Genomic DNA, 13,590 nt, shown 5'->3' with positions numbered 1-13,590 from the left:
ACAAGACGGTCAGACATCCACTGCGATCGTCAGTTTTGATTTTCAGATGAAAGACGCGAAAAACACTTTGAAATCCACAGCCGGTGCTCTTAAGCCAGCCAAGCCCATCAGATATGATTATGTGGTGGACGTTCGCAAGGCCAGGCCTCCCCGGTGACACAGTGACAATGAGGCCTACCCCCGGGGAGGTGGGAATAATGAGCCTTGTTGGGGGGAGAGGGATCGGGGGGCGCACTGACTCTGGCCTGGCTGTGCCTAATGGCAATAAACCTAATGGCGCCCCCTAGTGTTTGTACCCTCAATGCTGACCAAGGCAGCTTGCCAGAGATTTGGGGGCAGGGCCAACTGTGAAGCGGGTGAGGCGGGGGGGGGTGAGTGGCAGGCTGAAAACACAATGTTAAAATGTCAGGCCCCGTATCTACACCCGGGCAGTACGGAGCTATTAGAGGTTGTCTGTGTTTATTGGCGGTGGACATCTTAGGACTGGACTGCACTGCTACGCTGGCGGAGCGATGACTATGACTTATTACCGCGGGCTGGGGTTCAGTTATTGTTGCTCGCGCAACCTTCCCTGTCGCCCTCCCCGGGAAACGGGCCCCGGTTGTCAAGCAGGGAGCTGGTTTGGCGTGACAGAGGTGGAAAGTTAATGAAGTTGTGTGATGGCGGCTCGGACACTGAGCGAGGGGCGGGCGCGGGGTGAGCGGGGCCGACAGGGGTCTGGCAGCCAGACAGATGAGGCTGGGAGGCGGGGGCAGCGGGGCTGAGGGCTGGCGGATAACACACTGTCACGGCAACAGCGACAGGGAAAGCCCGGCTTGGCTCCCAACCAGGTGGCCACTGCAGAGGTTTTAGGATGGATGACACGTCTCCGCACAAGCTCTCTCTCCGGATACAGGACCGAGCTGACTCGGAGCGGTAGCTCCAACAACCCTGGTTGCTGATTTTTCTTCCTTTTTTTGTTTTGGCACAACCCGGTGTAATGTTCTCCAAATTCCACACTTGGTTTGTTTGGTCAGTTACTTATGAAAAATTTAAAAAAAGTGTGTTGCCGTGCCTGAATATATTTATGTATTTCTGCACTAGTAGGGTGAGGCGTACAGCTGTAATCACCACGTACAGCGGATTAGTATCGAGAGTAAGTTCAGCCATTAAAAATAAACACCCCACTAGACTGATTAGCCTGATAAATTATTCAACAGCCCTGTAACATAGATTCAGATGGAAATGCCTGCTATTAATAGCGGCCACCCAAAGGTCAGAGGAGAGAAGTGACTTTGTGTACGGCGTATTTTCGAGTTGTTTTTTCGGGCTGCCTCTGGACCTCTCGAGTGGGGGAACGTGTAGCGCAGCGCAAAGTGTGCCGTGGCTGTCTGATCCAACAAGGCAGAACACGCTTTTAATTAGAGGACGTCCTTCCAGGTGCCGCCCGGGTTATACTTAGTTTGCCCCGCTGACACCTGACAGCGTGACATTACCAGCTGGTGCGGTGGGTGACCTCCGGCCCACCATCGCCGGCGTGAAGGTCGTCCCTCTCTCTCCCCCACACCGCCCCTCCCGCGTCGCCGCCGGGCCCCGCCGCCGCCACGCCGACCGCCCGGCCCTCTGTCGCACGCGCATCATCATTAATCAGCGACAGGAGTCGGTGCAGATTGATGACACGGGAGCTTGGCCGCGCGCGACTCCGGAGGGCGGGGAGACTTCGGAGGAATGGGGGTGGGGGGGTGGGGGGGGGGTGGAAGAGTGTGGCAGATCCGCTCGGACATCAGTCAGCCTCAGAGCGATAACCTCTGCTTTCTGCAGAGCAGAACTATTAAATATGTGCTGAGAGAGAGGGAGTGAGAGAGAGAGAGCGATGGAGAGAGGGAGCTACTGGCCACTTTGTTCTGCGCTGCCCATCGATCGGAAGTTCCTCCGCATTCAGTTATTCAGTGGTGAACCCGGTGATACGCCAGCCTTTGTGGAATGTGGCTGTTCTGGGAGAGCGGGCTTGCCGTATGTAGAAAACGGACACACACACACGCGCACACGTGTGCGCACAGCACACTGAACCACATGGAGGGGAGGAATGTGCACCATGTGATGAGTTTTAGCCTCTTCAGCCTGTTCAACTCTTCACCCCCTCAGAGGGTTGCCTGTGCTTAGCTCATGTCTCTTAAAGTTCAGTCTGTCCCAGAGGCCGGGGGTCTGAGCACTGCTTCCTCTTTCACCATGTCTGGTCTGTGTGTCCGTCCGTACGTGTGTGTGTGTCTGCCTGTGTGTCCGTCCGTACGTGTGTGTGTGTGTGTGTGTGTGTGTGTGTGTGTGTGTGTGTCCGTCCATCTGTGTGTGTGCATGCGTGTGAGTCAGAGTGTGCGTGTGCATTTGTGTCTGGTTTTTGCATGTGTATACTTGCGTGTGTGTGTGTATGTGGCGAGTGAGTGAGTGAGTGAGTGAGTGAGTGAGTGAGTGAGTGAGTGAGTGAGTGAGTGAGTGAGTGAGTGAGTGAGTGAGTGAGTGAGTGAGTGAGTGAGTGAGTGAGTGAGTGAGTGAGTGAGTGAGTGAGTGAGTGAGTGAGTGAGTGAGTGAGTGAGTGAGTGAGTGAGTGAGTGAGTGAGTGAGTGAGTGAGTGAGTGAGTGAGTGAGTGAGTGTGTCTGCCTGCGGGTGGCTTCTGTGTAGTTTGTGTGTCTGTATGTGTGTGGCTTGTGAGTGTGTGTGTGTGTGTGTGTGTGTGTGTGTGTGTGTGTGTGGCCCAAGATGCCCTGAAGGTTTGGAGTCAGCCTCTTAGACAGGAGGTTCCTCCATCTGCGCTCTTACCCAGAATCCCCTCTGGTGTGACACTATGGCATGCGGCTGCTCCATTGCAGCGAGAGGAAGTAGGCCAGCCGCCCTGGAGTAGCTCCGTCATCTGAGTGCTGCCTGTAAGTCCAGGCCGCGACTGCTGAACAGTCACGGGAAGCAGGCTTTACGCTGGCTAATAACTGCCCCCTCGGTGACCTGTAGCATTGCTACGTTAGCATGGGAGCCTGGAGCGGATTTGGGCAGGTGTTCTGCATCTAGCTACTCAGGAACATTTTACATCGTGTTGGGGGGAGACGAAGTTAGGTCATGCTCGCCCAGCCTATTAAGGCCATCCAATCAAAAACAATTATTACCCGGTACTGACATTTAACTTGTGTGCGACTTCATTAAACGACCCATCGCTGCCCTCACTGCCTCTTGTAAATTGGTCTTTGTGCCGCTGCTGAACGACAAGCGATTATTTTCAAGGTTTACAAGGCGTCTGAGCTGTAAAGAAAACCTAAGTGTAATGCCACGTGAAATTGAAGGGACTATGCCTTCGGAGGGTCGGGAGTTGATTCAGCATACCACGAGTGTTTAGCCGTACTTGTACCTAAAATAAACATGCCGTTATGAATGAAGCCAGTGTTACTATTTTCCATAACTTATATAGGCATTTCAGTAAAGCTCCGACATCATATCTCGTCTGAATAGCTGTACCGTATATATAACTTATAATGAAATGTTCAAACTGTTGTCTTTTGGCTAGTCTACAAGTTTTACTTCCAACTCCATATTAAACAGTTTTATGGTGCGCGTGTTCTTAATTGCTGAAGTAGAACGGTGTAGGCAGAGATTAGAGATACTTTGATTAGAGATATGTCAGGTGCTAGCATTAGCCATACTGTTTGGAGAAAGGGATGGTAGCAGCAGTTAGCAAATGTTCCATTCACGCAGCGCAAGGCTGTGGGTTATGGGTAATTTTGCTATAAAGGAGTGTTCTGCATCTTATTGGCCGATAGAAATTAATGGAAGTCAGTTGGGAGCTTCATTAATGGTGCTACTTAAACCCTGACAACAACAATCTGCCTCAATGTATGGTGAATAATGAGGCATGACAACAAATATTTATGCAGCTAGAAAAAGCGGTTTTGACATGACGTTCCACTTTTGCCACTGAAGCATTTTGCAACAGATGACCATATGGCAATATGGCGTCTAATTTTATCTGAGTTAGGACCTGAGCCACAAAATGAGAGATTTCGTAAAATGCTACGCTAGTACTACTGAACGGTGCCATAACCCATTGTATCCTGCTCAAGTTCACGTATTGCTAATCAATGTATCTTTGGTGTAGCCCTTTATACAATGTAGTGGAAATATATTGGAACGTGGCTGTCACAGTTCAACCAACCATCTTTTACCGTTTCCCTCCGCAGCGGCCAATCAGAAGGAGTTGCTGAAGCCGCAGACGTTCTGTGTGAAGGAGGAGCCCCTGTCGGAGGGGCCCCTGAGCCCCCGGCTGCCACAGACCCAGCCCAGCTACGTCTTCTGCCCCGAGAGGGCGACACGGACGCCCGAGTGCTCCCTGAAGACCAGGGAGGACAGCCCGCTGGGGAAGAGCGGCATTCTGAGTCAGGACATCAACGTCAAAGTGGCGTCCGAACTGCTGATGAAACTCTCAGGTAAAACATGCGCTTGTTTTTGTCGTGCCTGTTTACATGTTTTAGGTCGTAAATGAAATATGTTTTCATTACAGCCAAGAAGGTAGAGCCTCAATTTTGAGGGAGGAGAGAGCGAGTGAGAGAGATACTGACTTTTGCTGTTGACTGTTGATGATGACCTTAAAACCAAGTCCAGCCTCGTATTTACAAACGCAACTCCGCCCCAAGCGACCCCCAAAAAAGAAAAAAGGCAAAAAAAGAAACCATAAACAGAGCAAGAGCGCAAACAAAAGGCAGAGTGATAGAGCGTGAGAGTGTGTGAGCAAGCGAGAGAGCGAAAGAGAGAGAGAGAGAGAGAGAGAGAGAGAGAGCTGCACCTCTCCTGTCCATATTTATGTATATACTGTACATATCTCATCTGACAGAGACTGCACACCAGCTGGTTGTGTCTTGAGTCAGTGCGCCGGGGTGCGTTGCATGAGTCACACAGTGTGAGCAGCGCTTTCTCTGCGCGCTGTTTGACTGCCTGCACCCCTCGCCCCCCCCAGAGCGTGCGAGAGAGAGAGAGCGAGAGCGAGCGAGCGTAGGCGTGTGCCTGACCTCCGACCCTCCTCTTCCTCTCCACCTTTGGGCTCTGTTTCCTACCGTTCCTGACCCCCCCACCCCCTCGGGCGGGGCTAATTAAGCCTCATCATCACCGCCGAAGAAAGGACACACGAACGGCACGCCGGCTTCTCCCAGGCAGGCGGGCAGGCGGGCGGGCGGGCGGGCGGCGAGGGGGCCACTGTCGCCTCCCATTAAGGGTAATGTCTGTAAATGCGATCGCTATGGAAACGTCGTTTGAAAGAGGTCTTAAGGTAATTGCGAGCCACTTCAATCGGCCGCAGTGCATTAGCGGCGGCATTGAACGCGGGGGCACTCGCGGCTAGCCGCGGTGACGGGTTGCGTCACCCGCCGAACTGGGTCGCGTTTTTAAACCGGAGCGTTTTTGAGTCCTGCAGACTAGAGCACTCGTTAAGGAAGGCGTCTGTTGGCTGCCTCGTGTCTCAGGGCTGATTAAAGCCGCGGTCATTTGATCTGTGTTGGCGGTCCGTTGGGCCTGTGTGCCGGGTGGTGAATGCCCAGGGGGCAGGTCTCTCAGTCTGGCCTGTCCAATCAGAGGAGTCTTAACACCTCTGAAATGACGTCACAACACTCCCCGCTGCTCCCAGAGGCCGGAGGAGAAGGCCTCATGGGCCGTGTGTGTCACCCAAGCCTCCATAATGAAGTCCCTTCCAGTCCCCAAAAACCAGCCTGGTTCACTGGCATTACGCAGATAGTTCATATGACATAATGCGTAATGCACCAGTAGCTACGGCTTAGAACACCGATAGCTATCATGGTATAATCAATAAATACGTATGTAATAAAGCTCAGGACTACACATACCGTAACCCACCCCGTACCGCATCCAACCCTGAAATGACTGCATAGTTCAGATGAAGAGAGGGTCGGTTTGCAACTATACAGTCGTTTCAGGGGTGGACGTGCGGTCCTAGAGAGCTTTGTTCCATTAGCATTTATCGGATGTAGCATGATGGCTATCGGTGTTGTAGGATGTCGTTACCGCTGCGTGTTCGCTCTGCTGTCGTGTGACGCGGCCGCGCTGCGGATCGCCGCGGTGACGGGCCGGCGGGACAAAGCCAGGCGGCGCTTCCTTTGTCTCGTGATTGAGGTGACGCTTGACACGGCGTCGCCGCGCACGCCTCTTGAAGCGGGCGAACTTTTCACCCGTCCGCCGAGCGGGGTCAGCCTTCCTGTCGAACGCGGAACAGCAGAGTTCGCTCTCCTCCTTCTCCTGCCCCCCCCCCCTCCCCCCACTGCACCACTCTCGCTTCATTTCTGCATCTGCAGATCCGTCAAAGGAGACTCTGTGGTTTGCGGAGAGGGGGCGCGCTGCAAGTTAGCGTCCATTCCGTTATCATAATTCCATTTTCACACTCGGTGTACTGCGGAGCTTGTACAAATAATGCGAATAAGCAACTGTAATATCGGTTAGTAATTGCGCACAAAGCGTTAGCTTAGAGGACACAGACCAAACAGGGAGAGGGTTGTACGGGCAATTTGTGTTTCTTAATGGTTGAATCGAGTTTAATGGGCTTTGTTACAACACAGCAAATGGAGTCACTCGCACAGGGCAGGAACAATGGCCCCCAGTCGCTACAATTTACAGCCCATGGTAGGAAACTGTTGTACCTGTGAATAAGGCACTGTACTTCAGAGGATTCGATGAAATGGGCCAAAATTCACACATCCCTAGGTCAATAAATAGTACATGAAATTGTAAATTACATTTAAAGTAATGTCTGTAGTATGGGTAGGGTGGGCTTAAAATTGTTAACTCTTGTGTCTCTCTTCTGATTGGCCCCAGCACTTTTCTGTTCTATTGTGAGGTTGTGTTGGTGCTCTGTCTTTAACAAATAGATGACCTCCTGGCATCGAGAGCGTCCAGCTAAAATAGACTCCTGAGTAAGTGCGATTCGTAGTCTGGAATCGTATCCTCACTCTGCCTGTCCAGTTGGCCATCGCTTCACGCAAGGAGGGAGAGCTTTATTTGCCACACTATCTCCAACCTCAGAGAAGCTTGTTTGATTGGTCGGATGCTGGAAGTCCAAAAAGACAGCGAATCACAGTGCAGTTTTGCAGTGATAGTTGCCTTGGACAGGAGCAGCAGGTGACAACATGTCATGAATACACACTCTAGTGTAGTCTAGAGTACCATCTCAACTGAGCAATTTTTAAGTGTTTAAATTAATACGCATGACTAAACAGATAAATAACTGTTCATCTTTGCTTTTCCCTTGTTGTAACTGGTCTGTTTGGTTTTGAGCTACTGTTGCCTTTTTGGGAGTCTGGTGAAAAGACACAGACTCCTTTGTAATCACGACATCACCAGTTTGGATGTTTCTGGAGGGCCTTTTCATCTTTAATTGTGTTCAAGTGTGGCATTAATCCATTAAACATTAACATTTTAGTAAGAGAGGTGTGCACAATAGCTGCCTTTTCACTTGAGACTATAGGCCCACTAACCAAAGGCATGAAAGGAAATGAAACATGAATTTAAAGTGAGTTTTCATTGCTCGTGGTACTAAAAAAGAGGTTCATGTTTTTCTAGAAATACACTGCTGTGCTTGGCCTTAAACCATGAAAATCCTAATTGTAGATATATATTCTTGTTTATTTTTTTACAAGAAAGCAGTACAATAATAATCCGGGACCTTTGAGAAAAATAAAAACCTGCATATCAAGGTATTGCTTTAGTTATTTGTTTGTTTGTTTGGTATGCCATGTCTGTTTAGCCTGCAGAGTAGCTGTCTGCTGTGTGATGTATTGAGCTCCATCACCTCACACTGTGGAGAGGCAGGTTGTATCACATGCAGAGTGAATGCCTTGTGCTAACACAAGCCCTGCTGTATATCTGAGCCGGGGCTTTGTAGTTTCAGACGTTCTCCCAGTGAAAATGACAGAAATAACAATGAAAATGATGAAGTAGTCGTAGAAGTAGTGCACGGCTCCCATTTTAGGAGCATCCTGAAATTTGACGCGTGTTAACTGGAAAAATGAACTAGCGAGTACATCTACTAATTGGGATGGATTGTGTGCTCCTAAATTTTTCTACTTTGGAGCACATGTATGAGCAATAGAAGATAATACTTCATTGAATATAGATAGCCCGATAGATGTTTTTTTGTAGCGAGACCGCAATTACATAAAGGTTCACCACGTTCCTCCACGTTGGAGTCCCTGGGCAGTTGAGCCGTGCTGGTTCTGAGGCTGTCCTTACATGCCTCTGATTATCGCGGGTGAGTAGTGTGAGAGCCTGCTCCCGCGCTGGCTGCAGGTGGCTTATTAAGGGATTAGCGCGCGGCTAGCGGTGGAAGTGCTGGCCGCTGTAGTGCCACGGACGGAACCTGAGACCTACACGCCAAGCGCGCGGCATAGGTCAGACTGGGGCGTGAGCGTGGTGTCCTTCCCCGTCCGGGAACCCGCCCCCGCCCCCCTCCGCACGCCCCCTCCCTCGTTTAACCTACAGAGGAGCGAAATTATCCGATCGATAATCGCCCTCGCCTCGCTCTGCGGCAGCGCTCCAGCTCGTATGCCTCGCTTCCGATTGCCCCGGCTCGCCGGAGAGATCGGTTACCTCGGGGGGGAAAAAAGAAGCCATTCACCGGGAAGCTATTTTTAGCCTAGAATTTGTCTAACCTTTTTAATCTGAGAAGAGCAAAGTCTTAAGGTTTAGCTGGCTCAGAAGTATTCGGTAAGTCCTTTTTATGCAAAAAAGAAAAAAAAGAGGCTGGAAGCGATTATATGATCTTCATTAGACGTTGGCTCAAAATGGAGGACCTGCATTACATCACCTCGGTCGCCTGGAGCGCTTCACTTATGTCCCCTCCATTTTTAATGGAATAAGCCTCTTCCGTGTTTAGTGAGCCTGAACGAGTTTCCCGGAGCCTGTGAGGAATTCTCTCAATGGGATTGCGTGCGTGTTCCCTTCCATCTCACAGAGGATCAGAGAAATACTTACACTACAGCACACCCAAGGCTAGATCTATTTGATATTTCAATTCTGCACCCTGTGGCAAAAACATGCTAAAAAAAGGCTAGCGTCATTGCTGCCATAGCGCGTGAATTGCATCAAAAGCAGAGCATTAGCCTAGCTAGCATCCTACATATAATATATATATATATATATGTATACTACATGCGCACTACACAGACCGGGTAACGCCTGTAATGGCCTAGCATGGGTGCTGAAAGTAAGCAAGCTCCACACCGCTATTAGACCGCAACGCGTCCGTTTAGTACCAGCCTTACTCTGGAGGTGCTCCGTCTCCCTCCCGTCTCCTCAGAAAACAACAACAAGGAGGCGCACGTCCCCACGGCAACGGTGAAGGCCGAGCCCATGGAGGTGGACCCCCCGGATGAGAGCCCCCAGCCCCCGGCTCGGCTGCTGGGCTTCAGCCCTCTGCCGGGCTGCGAGAAGAGCGAGCCCCTGGCCGGCCTCGCCGAGGGCCTGGCCCACCCCCAGAAGGCCCTCTTCTCCCAGGACATTTCCGTCAAAATGGCCTCCGAGCTCCTGTATCAGCTGTCAGGTAGGAGGCTGCCGCTCTCCCAGGGCAGGGGAGATTGTGTCCTGTTCTGTGTGCCTTTCGCCTTCCCGCCGTTTGTACGCTCTGTGCTCTCGGAGAGGACTGGCAGCTCGGAAAGGATCTTGTGTTCCTAGCAGCTTCGGGTTAATCTCAAGTCTGAGACATAAGCATTTCTGATTCATGAACAGATATATGCATTGTACTGCTTGCGCACTTGCGCTTATTTCTTTGTTAAAATCACATTTAAACCACTTTTTATTGTCTTTTTTTCAATTCATTGATGGCATGAATATATTTGAATGTCTTGTGTCTTGTGCTGCGTATAAATTGTTTTTGATAGACTGGTGGATTTAGTCCATATTTTCAAATGAACCACATTTAAGTTGAAATGACCAATCCTGTATGTTTTTGAATATGTAATTGTGATCGGTTTAATCTTATATACCATTTTTGTTCTTTCAGAAAAAGTGAGCAAAGCTAACAACCACAAAGACGGCAACATGCTGGGCATGAGCAGGTGAGTCTGAAGATGTGTAAATTATGGCCTGCTTTGTTTCTCATAATGCATGACTACAGAAACACACTGAGAAAAATGAGAAGTGGACAAAAAAAAGCCTTAATAAAAAGACAAAGTAACAACTGACAGACAGAGCAGCCTTTATCCTGTGGAGGTGACAATGTGTTATTATGATATTATGCAACACAGAGCTTTTCTGGAATAATATCCGTTTCTCTTGTCTCGGGTGCATAAGTACAGAGCTGTTCATGTCTGTACTCAGGTACACATTGAGCTTTTCATCCTTTTTCTTATGCTGCACATGCTGCAACTTCCCTATTGTGTGTCATGAAGTATCACCAGCAATGTGCGCTCAGTGAGCACTTTATTAGGTAGACCTTTACACCGGCTTGTTAATGCATATATTTAATCAGCCAATCTTGGCAGCAACTAACTGCATAAAAGCACGCAGATGTGGCCAAGTGGTTCAGCTGTTTTCCGGACCAAATGTCGGAATGGGGAAGAAATTGGATCTAAGTGGCTTTGACCGTGGAATGATTGTTGGTGCCAGACAGGGTGGTTTGAGTATCTCAGAAACTGCTGATCTCCTGGGATTTTCACAAACATCAGTCTCTTGAGTTTGCGGAGAATGGTGCGAAAAACAAAAAACATCCAGTGAGCAGCATTTATGTGGGCAGAAATGCATTGTTCATGAGAGAGGTCAGAGTAGAAGGGCCAGACTGGTTGAAGCTGACAGGAAGGTGACAGTAACGCAATTAACCACACATTACAACAGTGGTATGGAGAAGAGCGTCTCTGAACACACAATGCGTCAAACCGAAGTGGATAAGCTACAGCAGCAGAAGACTTAATAAGTCTAAAAAATGTCTAATAAATACCTAATAAAGTGCTCACTGAGTGTACATCTGATGTCACACAGCGTTGTAAACTGGTGATTCCCGCTGAAGGAGTGGATGCATTTTTTAAATTGTCTCTCCTTCAATTTCCAGCCCTTTCCTTGAAGACCGCTTTGGACAATCACCCTTCTCGTCCGGATCCAAGGACCCGGTCCCCAGTGAGGCCTGTTCATCAGCCAGGGCCGGTGGACATGGTGAGTCCAAACTGCCTTCTTACCAAAACAAACATTGTCCCCTTGAACCCTGCACTCTCCCCTTGTGCCCTGTAGCCTAATCTATCCTCTAATACTGTCCTCTCATAACATACACTGTCTCCTATTATCCCAGACTGCACCTCTTCAACAATACACTGCTCTTAAACCCTACATCTATTCTGCTCCCCCCCCATAAAACCCTCTAAAACAAAACATTGTCCCCGTATACACCCCACTCCATCCCATAGTCAGTGTTTGTCAGAACAACCCCAATAACCTATTTACCTACCTTGTATGTTGAGTTACTGAATATGCAGTCACGCATGTCATCTACTGCACTTGCTGTGAATATGTTTGCATGTATTGTTTAATTTGTGTGTGTGTGTGTGTGTGTGTATATCTGTGCGAATGTATGCGCACTCTATTTTAGACACATTTGACCGCTGTGTCTAACTGTGAGAGGCTCAGCCCTCTTCAGTCCTGTGCTGGCCTTTCTGGCCTGACCCCAGCGTCAGTGCATAGGCCTCTCTCCGGCTTTAATAAGAACAATTAAACCATTAAGCTCTTCACGGCCACAGTAACCCTTAACCACCCCAATTAGCCGCGGCGGTGTGCGTGGGACCCGACACCCCCGGCGCCGCCCGTCTCCGCCTCCATCGCATGCCTCTGCGCCGCTTCGCGTCTGAGGCTCGGGGAACGTGGGGATCGGTCTGAGAGGCTGTTGAAGGACAGCCGGCGCGTCGGCCATCCTGTAGGGGGGTCGCCGGCGGTAACCCCAGCTCTGGCACGCCGTGCGTCACCGTGACAGGAAGTGGGGGCCTCAGGACGTTTCCTGCGAGGATGGGGCAAGACGCGTGTCCGCGAGGCCTCTCGTAGCAACACGGACCGCCGCCCAGACACGTTTGTGTCACTCAGGCCCACGGCCTAAGCTGGAGCTGTTGGTGACGCTAATGGACGTGCTCCTTTCGAGCGGTGAGCGATGAGTCCTGACCAGCGTCCGCGGGGCCCATTTACAGTACGTCCTACTCTGTAGATCCGCAGCGAGACTTTTGGGAAAGGCAGTTTGACGGTAGCCGTTCAAATTTGTCAATGGGCCCATTAGAACTCGATGCAAGAAAAGCTTTATAAAATCGCTCTTAAGTGGTCCTTTTACACCTTGTGGGTAACTCCGGGCTCTCCGCAATTCAAAGAAGTGTCCTTTAAGTCTTGTCTCAACAGCCGACACACCTGTTCTGTAGTATGTTGACATAAGCAAGACGCCCCCCCCCCCCCCCAGAGTGTCTTAAATTTCTCTCTCTTCCTCTCAACCTACTGAGCTTGAGTTGTAGTATAAAGCAATGCTGAATGTGCAAAAAGCCAGTGTACACATGACCAGGTCATATTCAATTCCCCAGATGCTCACACAAATAAGAAATGTGTATTTCCGTTTGTGTACCTTCCTGGGCTTGTGTTTTTATTTTTTATTTCATGTTTTTTTATTTTTTGGTATTTCAGGGGCTGTGAAATTGTACACACTGTTGAAGACTGAAACCCGGGATTTATTAATTCTTTAAGTGCGAGCCCTCGTGCTTGCCTTTGTTCTCTCCGCGCCGGATGTGAGGCTAATTCCGACTGTATGTTGCGAATTAAAAGGCTTCTCCCAGGCTCTGCGAGATCAGTCGGTACAATGGCAGCGAGTTGAAATTCCGCCGGCGTTCCCACCTCTAGCAGAGGGTATGTACAGGGAGGGGAGCCGAGCACTGATGAGGTTTTCTCCCTAAAGAGAAGGCGTGGTACGGAATCTTAATCGGCCCGCTGGCTGCCGTCTCATCAGAAGGTTAATGCACTAAGTCTCCTCGTCCCTTTTTGATGATCTCATCACCCCATTAAGGGATAACTGCAGAAGGGCTAAGTGGGGGGGGGGGGGGGGGGAGAAGGGTCCCGGGGAGAAGGCGGGGCGGGGAGCGGGAGTTGCCGGCTGACGGGACGTTCCGTGTCTTCCAGATCCGGAGAAGGCGGGAGCGGACGGGATGTGGAGGCTGAACGAGCAGCTGTACCCCTGCCCCGTGTGCGGGAAGGTGTTCGGCAGGCAGCAGACGCTCTCGCGACACTTGTCCCTCCACACAGGTGAGAACCCCCTCACGCCCAACCTCCCAGGTCCTCCCGCTACGGGGCTGAGTCCCCGACAGTCATTGGTCGTCGCCGGGTAACCCGCGCAACTTCTTCGTACTCCCACCTGCCCGTCAAAATGGAACCCAGGTGTGTCGAACACCGGCCCTGGAAGCCCACAGGGTACGCTGTTGTTCTTGGTTTCTTTTAAATTAGCAGCCCATTCCACCCTAAAATTAATCACTGCTGCAGTAGACGCACACTGATAACGAGGTCCTCCAGGACCGGATTCTGACACCTGCGTTTAACCTGCTTATAACCAGTTGAGCGATGTCCAAGACAGC

General features: G+C 50.4%; 1 protein-coding gene across 1 annotated transcript in view; it reads left to right on the top strand.

Annotated features, from left to right (window-relative positions):
* Nucleotides 1-13,590, top strand: part of znf827 (zinc finger protein 827) — a 48,697-nt gene that overhangs the window by 22,832 nt on the left and 12,275 nt on the right. The window contains exons 5-9 of the mRNA XM_061252382.1: nucleotides 4,198-4,443; nucleotides 9,312-9,554; nucleotides 10,014-10,068; nucleotides 11,058-11,158; nucleotides 13,142-13,264. Of these exons, the coding sequence (XP_061108366.1) occupies nucleotides 4,198-4,443; nucleotides 9,312-9,554; nucleotides 10,014-10,068; nucleotides 11,058-11,158; nucleotides 13,142-13,264 (768 nt within the window). The remainder of the gene's footprint in view (nucleotides 1-4,197; nucleotides 4,444-9,311; nucleotides 9,555-10,013; nucleotides 10,069-11,057; nucleotides 11,159-13,141; nucleotides 13,265-13,590) is intronic.

The sequence above is a fragment of the Conger conger genome, chromosome 8 (genome assembly GCF_963514075.1).
Source record: "Conger conger chromosome 8, fConCon1.1, whole genome shotgun sequence".
In the NCBI taxonomy this organism is placed as follows: domain Eukaryota; kingdom Metazoa; phylum Chordata; class Actinopteri; order Anguilliformes; family Congridae; genus Conger; species Conger conger.
Note: the sequence above shows the minus strand (reverse complement) of the source record. Positions and strands in the feature narration are given on the sequence as shown.